Source organism: Lissotriton vulgaris, chromosome 3_1 (genome assembly GCF_964263255.1).
Source record: "Lissotriton vulgaris chromosome 3_1, aLisVul1.2, whole genome shotgun sequence".
In the NCBI taxonomy this organism is placed as follows: domain Eukaryota; kingdom Metazoa; phylum Chordata; class Amphibia; order Caudata; family Salamandridae; genus Lissotriton; species Lissotriton vulgaris.
This window is the reverse complement of record NC_141689.1, coordinates 1037339975-1037352087: the sequence shown is the minus strand read 5'-3', so window position 1 is coordinate 1037352087 and position 12113 is coordinate 1037339975. Positions and strand designations below refer to the sequence as shown.

General features: G+C 47.1%; 1 protein-coding gene across 1 annotated transcript in view; it reads left to right on the top strand.

The window, feature by feature from the left end:
- METTL14 (methyltransferase 14, N6-adenosine-methyltransferase non-catalytic subunit) overlaps positions 1-12113 on the top strand; it is a 205733-nt gene that overhangs the window by 18985 nt on the left and 174635 nt on the right. Inside the window, exon 2 of the mRNA XM_086961446.1 lies at positions 11924-12012. Coding sequence (XP_086817572.1) covers positions 11924-12012 — 89 coding nt within the window. The remainder of the gene's footprint in view (positions 1-11923; positions 12013-12113) is intronic.

Below are 12113 nucleotides of genomic sequence, written 5' to 3'. Positions count from 1 at the left end.
CCGCCAGCCCCTCCCCGTCTCAGTGTAATTACTTTGTGCATGTAACCAATGTCACTATCATGGGGCGCTCCAGACTGGGTAATAGAAATTATGCACTTTTCAAAAAACCAAATTATAGTGCACAAAGAATGGCCTGCAATCCTCAATTCTCTATAACAGCCAAATCTAACTGAATGTGAGCGCAGCAGGGCAGTCAAGTTGGAAAATAATAAATAATGTACCTCTGTGGTTCTTAGCACTCCTGCTGGTGCGCACCAATGTCCATACAGCACCCCCAGCACCCAGCAGCCCGGCCTCGCATCAACAGGCAGTCTAATGGCTTAAACCCTCCAACTTAACTGTAAAGAGTCCAGACCACAGCTCGCCCCGCTCCCCTTCCCCCCTCTCCCATCATTTCTCACAATACAATGAAAACATATTGCTTATCTGCAAGAGTCGCTACAACAAAGGTACCAGAGGGTCAAGAATTTTACAAAGGAATGTTTGGATAACGGTTGAGTGTTATTACCACTAGCCATACAACAAATCTTCTTTGTGAAACAGACAAGAGCCAGATCAGTGTCTAGTCTCTAACACCCATCAGTCACCACTCGGAACCGCCCTTCATCATTTGGGGTTCTGAGGACCAACACATCACCTGGTCTGATCTCTATCAGGAAGGGGCCTAGTAGATAGTACACGGTCCTATTTGTAGGCAGGGCGGGGTCACTTTCTGTTGAAAGAATCTAATTGTATCTGAGTGATGTTAATGACGGGGTAAATTGAAAAAGTGCAGTGCAAAGAACAATGTGATACCAAGGGGTAAGGAAAAAGTGAGTAAAATTGGTTTAGGAAGCAAAAGATTAAATTTAATTGGATACAGCTTCCAATGCCAATATTAAAAATAGCCAAGACAGGGAAAATGTATAAACTGTCTAGTAGTGGAACGTGGTCAACATGTTTCAGCAAATAGGGGCCAAGTAGCCTTGCTTTCTTCAGGACCTTATCATAACGACTAATGCTACTGCAAACAAAAACCAAAGTGTAAAGGAATAGTGTTTTAAAAATGAACAACGTGGATACTGGTATATAAGTCACCTGGACCTCCTAGGTGTACTGTTCCGTATCTTCTCACAAATTCAGTTGTTAACTGATTTGTAAGATGTAGAGACCTCACCCCACCTGGCTGCGGCTCAGGACATAGGTGAAGCACCGCTCTTTCCGTCGGTACTCCAACGCGGCACCTGTGCCTCCCCAGACGGCATATTTTTGTGATCTAAAAACCTGTCAGTCAGATTACCTGCCTTACAACTCTAGGTGCTTCCGCCACAGGTACTCCCTTAGCCTATCTTTGATCAGAGGTTGTACACGCTTCCTCTGGGAAAAAACCCAGATGAACTGTAGGTATAATTTATAAAACATGCTTTGACCTACGGGAACCATGAGATTTGTAGATGCCCCAGGGAGCTTAGTAGCACCTATAAACGGGCCCTATAAGCCTAGAGTTCCTCGGTGGTCCAGGCTCTCTGCCAGTAGAGCCACAGTCTCAGCCTCTAAGTGAAACTAGCATTTGCAACGCAATCTGCCTCTCATTTACAAAACTCTCGTAAATGCGAGACCAATTGCATTGCAAATGCTTTGTAAAAGCGCCCATGTGGCGATTTCACTTTAATGTCGGCCGCGCCCCTTTCCTTTGATGAGCCACGTCTAAAGAAAGGGGCGCGGCCACCATTAAAGGGAAAGAGCGGTCGGTATGCAGCACTTTAAAAAAAAAAAGCATTTGTTTGTCAAGTTGGAGAGGGAATGTATTGGTTGAGTTGGAAGGGGTATGGAGAACATGTCATTGACTTACCTTTTCCTGAGTGACTGATAGCTAAAGCTCATCTCGACTTGAAAAAATCAGTTTTGTTAAATTTTCAACAAGAGGATATAAAGTCCACATGACCAAGTCAGAATTAAACTTGTTACTTGCATTTCGTACAAATCCAACTGATAACCAGTTTCAAAATATGGTACTACACCATTAAATCGTGAGAATTCTCTGTACCATCCTGATACATAATGATAAAATTAAACCAGCATTGAAAATGCAATAGGTCTCGCCTTTGATTAAGTTAAGCCATTTGCTTTGCTAATGGTATTGTATAGCAAAACAAATGGCTTCAACTTAATGAAAGGCGAGACCTATTGTATTTTTAATGCTTGTTGTAATGTGTTGTGGTAACTGGTCAAACGAGAACAACGTGTCCATTCAGTGAGGTCTGCGTTATGCAAATATTAACAGTAAAGGGGATAAGGTTAGAAGTAATAAAATAATGTTTCCATGGTCTAGCAACTTGTATTGTACCTCCCAAATCTCTCATATGTATGCGTGTAATCACGTGTGTGCATGTCTGTGCGCGCTCACAGTTTCTTTGTATTGGTTTTACTTTATGTATTTTCCTGTTTTATTCCTGTGTTTTCGCGTTTTGCTTAATATTTACGTTTCTCAATGCCCACCATAGATGCTAGGACATAACTCCCCTCTCATCCAGGTCCATGCAGGATCTTACCAGTGGACTCTCACCGTGGTGTTCCTCGCCAAGACGGCTTTGTACATCATGACCCTCTGCATGGACTCAGCTGCCAGACCAGTTCGTGCTTTCAACATTTGCGGCCGAAAAATAAACACTTTTGATTTCTGAGCACCCGTAAACCCCGCGTGGCGGTGCCCTTCGATAAAATGAAGACAAAGTGGGCTACCCTCCCTTAGAAGGGGCTCTTTTCATGTGGGAAATGTGATTTACAGCATGTGAATATTACAGGAAACAGACTGAGTGTACTTATCCCATGCAGGCTGCCTTTATCCTCTGCCCTCTGACATGGAAACTGTGCCCTGAGCGGGGCAGGTCATCACCCCGAAGCCCTGTCAGGGCACGTCACGCAGGGCGGCCTCAGCCCAGGTGTTCTCCGGGCCCCCTGATGGAGCCAGTCAGGCTCAGAGTAACCTATGCAGACTGCCCTCTGACACCTAAAGCGAGCCCCGAGATGGACAGGCCATCTCAGGGCATTTCATGAGGATTGCCTCTGGGTATGAGGCGCAGGCTCACTTCAGCCCTAGTCTTTTCCGGGCATAGAGCAGGGCAGATAATTATACAGGAGCCCTCTCTGGGTATCTAACACAGTCTCTGCCCCTCTCCCTCTGACACAGAAAGCGTTCCCTAAGAAGGGCACGGTTGGCAACGCCGTAGTCAGGCTAGGGGTTTGACATGCAGGCTGCCCTGACATGGACAGTGTGACCTGTAATTGGCAGGCCGTCACATCCAAGCCTTCTCGGGGGATTTCACTGGCCTCGGCCCAGGTGTTCTCCGGGCGCTGATGGTGTACCCTGATAGGGGCAGTCGGGAACACCGGGGCCAGGCTCAGGGTAACACGTGCAGGCTGCTTTCCGACACCAAAATGGTGCAATGAAATGGGCAGTCAGCCCAGGCTTTCACCGGGTACCGAGGGTGTATCCTGAGGGGGCCAGTCCTTAAAACCTGAGACAGGTTTGGGGGTACCTATGCAGACTGGCCTTCCACAGCCCAGGCGCGTGGGCGCCCTAGGGAAGTGTCCTGCGCCGTCCGAAGCTAGGCTCGGTGTAATCCTGCAGGTTGGCCACCCAGTTTGACATGCAGACAGGCCTTCCACAGCCCTGACGTGTGCACGAAGCAAGGGTTGGCGTTTTCATGCAGGTTGGCCACCCAGTCCTGGATTTCTGAATAAGGAACCCTGAGGGGCACCTGCCCTAACCTGGATCTTCTGCGACATGGAGGGGTTAGCCCGAGGAGGGCAAAGTGTCACAAGATAGCCAGGCTCAGAGTATTGTATGTAGGCCGACTTTAACCCAGTTGTTTGGAAATAAACACAGGGTGTAGCAACGTGCCTCTAGGAATTTTGGGGGCCTGGGCAAAAAATATATTGTGTGCCCATGGTCGGACCTATTTCAAATGTATTTTACCCATTATCTGGTAATTGAAGCCATGTGGTGCCATATACTGTTGAAATATTTGTGAAAGGCTGAAATTGAGCAAAAGGCGGGGGGGGGCTTGGAAGGAGGAGGCCATGACCAGTTGCCCACTTTTCTCATGCCTTAAAGCGTCCCTGGGGTGTGCCCTGAGGTGGGCAATGCTTCACTAAGGAGGCAGGTTCCGATTATCTCACGAAGTCCGGCCTACACCCGGATTTTCTCAAAATGGCTGGTGTGCAGTGTGTCACGAGGGAGTCCAGTTCAGGTTATTCCATGCGTGCTGGCTTCCTCTTTTCTTCTTCAGACACCGGGCTGTACCCTAAGAATGGGAGGCCCCCCTAAGGGAGCCATGCGGTCTAAATTCCGTGCAGGCTGGCCTCAGTCCAGGTCTTTGCTGTAAACTGAAGAGGGCAAGCGAGCCAGGGACCGCGGAGCCAGCTCGCTGCATCCCCCGCACGCTGACCTCAGCCAGGGTACTCTGCGGAAACTGAGGGGGGTGCCCTACCGATGGTAGTCCCTCCTAAGGGAGCCATCACGTGCCACGCAGACTGTCCTCTGCCCAGGTCTTTGCTGTAAACTGAAGGGGGCGAGGGAGCAAGTCTCACCGGAGCCAGCGCACTGTACCCCAGGGCTTTAAGTGGGATGAACCCACTGGGGGGGTCTCTTAAAGGGCTGTGGCCGATGTAATTAAGGGCATGGCCTAAAAACACCCAAGCTAAAAATCTGTGCGTAGCTTAGTCTGCTGCCCATCTGGCATTTTGCTGTTTCTATCGTTGCATCCAGATAAATAATAAAGCAAGCAACATTACACTTACAACAAGCCAGTACTATTGGCTTTGCCAATGGTTGCTAGCTGCCAAAGAAAAATAAGCAATAACTATGGCTGCGTTGTATATAATATTGAAAATGCATTCGTTCCAAAATGATGAGACAGTGAAAGAACTATAAACAGTCTTTTCGAAGTTACACCCAAAGCAGTGAAGGGTGTTACTGCCGCAGAGTTAACATTTATGTGTTCCCCGAGGGTGAGGGCACAAATGGAGAGCCCGATAGGGACCCGTCTCGGCACCTGGTGTAGAACTGCCGGTGCTGGGCACAAGCAAGACCCGGTCCACTTAATGCCTTGCTGTTCCCCATGCACTGACCTCAGCAAGTACCTGCTCGGCAGGCACCGAGGGGGTGCCCTTAGAGGCTGCCCTCCTTCGGTAGCTGGCCTCGGTGTGCTACATACAGGCTAGCCTCCGCCTTGATCGAAGGCAAACGCTGGGTGTACCCCAAGACTAGCACTATTCACTTGCACAAAAATGCGACTTTCAGAATTGTGGTCATCTGACGAACCCCGATGCACCCTGGTTAGGAATCTGTACCGTTGTATTTCATTCATTCCTCGTGTCATTCATTCCACTCTACATCCAGGAGCGATGTTAAATGACAGATGGCTCATTACATCAAGACGGAATACTTTGCACTTTCATGGAGTAAATGTCTCGGGTATTAGGACACTTTGCAGCTCTTTAAAGGACGCACAGCGCAATACCGCAGCACAACAGCCTGGATAGAAAACAGCTCGTATTTTGCGTTTTTAAAGTGAACGGGAGACGTTTACTGTGGAGGGGTACATTATGGAAGATGTTATCAGTCCAGGGGCTGCAGTGGAAAGGCTCGCCTGCTTGTCAGCTTGCAGTGGAGCCGTAAATGAAGGGTAAAAAGTAGTCTACAATTAAGCGGGCGCTGTGATTAAGCATGGTGCCCATGCATATTAAACTACATTGAGCGGGCGCCAAGATTATGTGCAGAGCTGTGCATAAAGTATAGAGGGCGCCGTGTTAATGATGAAGCCTAGCCTGTCAAATTCTGAAATAGAAAACATTTTTTGACTTAGACTTGGACCGCGCTGCAGCCGGATCTCTTGTCTTTATGGGGCCATGTGTTTGAAACACATGGCCACATAAAGATAAGAAAACTTTTACGACGCACGGAAAGCAGGTGAGCTCGTCCAAGTGGGCCGTCCCAAAAAGCCAAAGGGAGGCAACATACCAAGCTCTTTTCCAATGGCTGGCCACCGTTTAGCATAAACTGTAATGCCAGCCAATGGAAATGAGGGGCGGGGCTTAAAGCCCTTTTCTAAAAGTACTCATTTACATTAAATCTCGCCGAGCGAGCTGCGCATGTGCGCAGCAACGCTAGCCGAGACCTAAAAAGAAGAAATGGGCAGGAATGAAGAAAAAGAAAACCGAGTAAAAAGGAGTGCAAGCACTAACCGTACAATCGCCTGAGTCTATGGGATCTATTTAGGGGAAGTTGTTCAACTCTGCACAGAATCCCAACCTTATCTGTGGCATCTTTGGCCAATCCATGCAAGTGCATACAGACCCAAAATGGTTTGCAGATGTCTCTGGGACGGTAGGCGGCCGGCATCAGATCCCAATAAGTCCTGACTGATTCTGGGAGTACAAGGCGTCTCTCAGCCAATCCTTTTAGCCGCATGCATTGTCTGCGCCCCCAGCACATCGCAACCCTTCTCTTACCCAGAAGCAGTGACAGCTCAACTAACTCGCGAAACTCTGGCAGGAATTCTTGACATATCTCAACAAGGCAGTGAGTGGTGTGCGATCTAATCTTAGCCCCGTCATCTCTTCTATAGAATCCATAATAGATTCCCAATATCTCCGAATTGCTAAGCAATTCCTTGCCATATGCAAAAAAATGTGCATATGGGTTTGAGCATCTACTGCAGCGTGCCTCATCTAAGCGCCCCCTTCTGCAGAACCACTCTGGCGTCCGGTAGAGCCTGTGCAGAAACTTAAAATGAATCCGTAGTAGCCTGTAGTTAGACGAGAGTGCCCTCAAGGGCGCACAACAGAAGATCCATATGTTTTCAGAGATGGGCACTCCCAGTGAAATCTCACATTCTGAACAGGCAGTAGGGGCTCAAACGGGGGCAGTGCGCTGCATGTCCGAGTATAGTCTGGTTATCAACTTTCACGGGGAAGGGTGTGCTGGAAGTCCATCAAGTGCATGCAATTTTCAGGGGCGCGGCAGGGAAGGAAGCATATTTTACATGCATGGCAGCTTTAATCTGATAGTATGTGAATCTGTGAAGCAAGTTCATTGTGTCCTCTTAAAATAGAAGCTGTGGCAAAATGAATACCCCCTCAGGGAACACTGCTCCCACCGTAGTAAGCTGGAATCTTAGTCTATCACCCACTCTTGCATATTGAGTGCAATGTAACCAAGAGGGACAACACATTCTCCAATATAGCCCAACAATGGAGTTCATGCCATGGCCAAATGTACACCCAATCTTGTCCACCTCCGTCCGCTTTTGAGACTGCATCCTTTATAGCACCATAGAGAGTGATTCGGGTGCCAAAAGATCATGGTCAGTTGCTGTGTGTGCCATAAACTGTGTAGGGCACAACCAATCAAACAAATTGCGCCTGCGCACAGTAATAGTATAAATACGTATCGGGCGGGCCTATGCTCCTCTGCTCAATGGCAGGGTAAAGACCTCCCAGGGGATCCTGGGCTGCCTTTCAACCACATTAATGTCACCAGCCTCGGTCGCAACCAATGCCTAAAACTACTAGTGAGTGGCAAAGAAAGGCTGATTTAAGCAATATGATTGTTTTAGCTATAGCCATCTGCCGGCCATAGAAAGAGGAAGGTGAGCCCATGCAAACACTTAACTCTCCAGCCAGTCCGTCACATAATCCTAGTTAACTCTTCAAAGGACATCCAGCTCTCGGCTCAGCCATATTCCCAAATACTTAATTGGTTCCTTCGCCCAGCGAAGGGGGAAGTCCGAGAAGAACTCCTCAGCGGCATCTGTGAGTGGAAAAACCACTAACTTAACCCAATCAATGAAGGTGCCAGAGAGCATGCCTATTCTTATGAATTCCCTGATAAGAGGGTTCAAATTTCTAGCAGGGTGTTTAAGATATAATGTGTCATCATCTGCGTACATTGAGACCAGCACCACCCTGGGGTGAACGCCAGGCCTGATGCGCATGATGCTGTCGGAGATACGTGGCATGGGGTTCAATAGCAAAAAGTATAGGTGATCATATCCCTGCCGCGTGCCCCAAGAAAACAATGGCTTGACGACTCCATTAATCCGAAGACTTGCTGAGCGGCTCGTATAAAAAAGACCAATCAACTGAATACATTTAGGGCTAATACCTAAGCGAGTCAGTGAGGTAAACAGGTACGGCCATTCAAGTGAATCCATTGCCTTAGTGGCTTCCCCAAAAATTGCTGCCTCTGCGAGCCACAGCTCAATCTCTTGGAGGACAGAAAAAAAGGTGCGCAAATTATGCACAGTGGCTCTCCCAGGAACACATCCCGATTGATCAGGGCGGGCAATTAAAGGAAGCAGCAGAAGGTGCTGTGAAGCAATCAATTTGGCCAACATTTTATTATCCACTTTAATATTCTGCGGATCCATATTGGGTTTTAGAATAGTGATGACGAGTTCCTCTCTAAGTGTTGGGGGCAATACTCCTTTCTCCACGGATTCACTAAATATGTTAATCAAATGTTGTGGCAAAATAGGCGCATACTCTTTGTAGAATGCGGCTATTAAGCCATCCAAGCCTGGATGCCTTGTCGCCAAGGAGAGCCATAATTACCTCAACAACCTTTCCTTCCATGAAGGATTCATCTAAAAAACTGCGATGACCACCCAATCCACAGTAGTCGAATTGAGTCAAAAAATGCTGTAAAATAGGGTAAGGGTCCTGCATGTGCGTTGTCTGATGCAAGGAGGAGTAGAAGGGCAGTATTTCCTCCTGTACAGCTACCTGGCCAGTTACCAATTCTTCCCTATCCTTAAGCAGTTCAGAGATGTAATCATTGGCCGAGGGTTTTCGCAATAGGCCAGCCAGAGCCTTCCCTGTTCGGGCACCCTCACTGTACCGTCTGGCCTGCTCCTCTTGTCCCAAATAGCGTCTTTAGCGCACTGCAGTTTCCTCAAACTAGTCCATTTTACTGCGTAAATATGAACCAGCCGTTCTGCTCTTAGTATCGTAGTATTCGCACTTGCGAGCTCGTATCTCATTTTCGAGGCGGTGTAAATCCCGTCTAAGCCCTCGGAGGATGCCCGCCTGCTTATCGATACATTCTTCCCTAATCAATGCTTTACAAGCCTCCCAGAGTACGGAGGTGGACTCCACCGACCGCTTCATGGAATACCTAGTCCCTCAGGGCTCCGGGCTCAAATTGCCATGCAAATGCCCGATCAGGGTAGTTTGGTACAGAGACCTCAAGGAGCACCGGAGAGTGATCCAAGAGTGTCTTCGGCAAATGAGAGACAGAAGTTAACCATGTGTATACATCTCTAGTGGTAAGCCAGTAATCAATTCTTGACCAGGAGGAGGTCGCTGAAGAAATGCATGTCCCCAACGCTACATTTACATGCCTGACCCGCCACACATCCATCAGCCTTTATCTGTTATTAGAAAATCTCCTGCCCCCCACACACTACGGCCCCGGGTCCGAGTGCATCCACTTGCCTCCAAAGATGTGTAAACAAATTGGTTTCATCAGTGTTAGGCCCATACACTGAAATGAGCCTAAATGGGTGCCCCTCCAAGATGCCCGCCATCATTGCATATCTCCCCTGTTGGTGGCAGACCATCTTCGTAAGAATAGCTACCCCCCTTGCATAGTTGGAATAGCACGCTACATGTTGTTCCCCTATCCAGACCAATTGCAAGTGCAAAGCAGTTTGCGTAGTCAGGTGTATTTCCTGAAGAAAACAAATATCCGCATAATGGCTGTTTAAGTATGACCATACCAATCTCGCTTTGCGCCTGTCATTCAGGCCTCATACATTCCAGGTAATGATCCTCTGGGACGCCATGGCTTCAGCTGTGCCGCGTACCATAATGTCTGCCCTGTATCTTAAGCCGCCCAGTCTCTCCCCTACTCAATGAAGTAAAGAAGTTCAGTCAGAACATGAAGGAAAACAATAGACAGATTCCAGAAAAACAAGAACAGCCCCTAACACCCATTCACCAACTTTAAACCCCCACCCACAACAGCCCCCCAATGGAGCCGAAAGCATCTCCTCACCCTAGCAATAGCCAAGAACGGCCAACAATACACATCAACACCGGAATCCTCCCACAAAGGAACACCAGGTGCCCAGCACTTCCCAGTCAGAACCGACTGGGTGGCCGAAACAAGGAATTTGCCAACGTCTCCAAGCCATGGTAAGTCAGGGGAACCCCAACTTAAACCACAAACCAGCAAACATATCATTGAGGAGATCATTGTGCAATGTGCCCCATACCTCGCCCATTGCCCCAGACAGGAGCAATCCACAACATTAAAGTTTAGTCTGGCAAACTCAGTCATTGTTGCTGGTGCCATCATTGCCCTTCGCAGCCCAAAACCCATACGCACCCTAAACCTTAAAATTCCCTTGCTATTCCAAAACCCATACCCTCCATAAACCTTAAAATTACCCTTGCCACCCCAAAACCCATAACCACCCTAAAATTACCCTTGCCATCCCAAAACCCATGCCCACCCTAAAAATGCCCTTACCACCCCAAACCCAACCCTAAACTCAAAAATTACCCTTGCCACCCAAAAATCCATACCCACCCTAAACCCTGAAATTATACTTGCCACGTAAAAACCCATACCCATCCTAAAGTGCCCACCCTATACCCTTTTTAAAAAAACGTTGCCTAATATATACCTGAAACTTACATTTTAAATGCAACTCATACCCACCCTAAAAACGCCCTCCCTAAACCCTTTAAATAAAGCTTTCCCTATATTTTTCAACGAAACCTGTTGAAAAGGATGCCCAGCCTAATGGGTCGGGCCTGGGCAGCGGAGTGACCGCTTCTTACTGCAAACAAAACCTCACATGTTTATCATAGCGTGAGAAACAAGCCCTCCAGTCGGGAGTGAGTCAAAGCAAGTTTTATAATTCAATACAATTTCACCCACTTTGCCCTTATAATAGGCAAGTGGCTATGCTGTGGAAATGCAACAGCGTACCTTTTACTTCTCAATTTAGCTAGAGTCCATCAAGTGGGTGGAGGCAGAAGACACAGCCCTAATAAGACCAACGAAGGCCAGGGTAACAAACCTGTAGACTGCTGACTGGGATCCAGTACTACTTGAAGTGACAGAAAGGTCCATAGTATGCCCGCTTAAAAGAAAGGCAATTTCTGTGAACAGGAGTAGTGAAAAAAGACACTGAACTTGAACATGGGACCACCTTCTCACTGATTTAGTGGGTTTCTTGTGGTTGGTGCGGTGTTCCTTAATCTTACAAAATGTTACTTGATGACAGCCACGTAATCCAAGTAATTCTCCGATCGTATGACACATACTCCATGATCGGCTGTTTGATTTCTAGCATACTATACCTGCATACTGATTGTCTCAAAACCACCATAAAATGTAAAAAGCCCAATTTCCATGCCACATATGATTGCTACTACTGAATTGATGTCTCTTTGGTTGAAGGGATGGGAACTTATGTATTGACCAGACATTGGTTGTTTGCTAGTTGTGCTTATTCCGTATTACAACCTTAGTGACATTTGCTCAAAAGGAAGAAAATGTATAAATTTCAATAAAGAATCTGGGCTATCATTTGATATGGTTCTTCTCTGTGCCTGGTAAACAGAACTCTCTTTGAAAGGGTTGAACATAAATGATTTTGAAAAGACCTAGTTGAACTTTTCTCAGACCAGCGAATGCAGGTCACACAACATGTTCTCATAGCAGTTTCATTTTACTTGCAAACAATTACAACTGGTGATGCATATTTTTACCAGCATCACTGTTGGTGTTTGCATTATGACATGGCATGTGGTAAAATGCATTGGAAAATGGACATAAGCATTCATTTAGTTTGCCATTGTATTTTTACCTGGGTCCTGAATCAGAGTATTATTTGATGTTTTATGTTATTTCCAATTTCTTCAGCTGGGAGCCGAAAGTGCGGACAGCATTGGAGAAGTATTAAACAGTAAAGATGACCAGCGGGAAATTGCAGAAACCAGAGGAAATTGTCGGTGAGTTTCCAACCGTGCATTTTTTTTACTTTTTTGAAGTTTTTTTAAAGAAACAATAAAAGGCAAGCCAAAACAGCCGTACAGTTTACCGTGAAGTAACT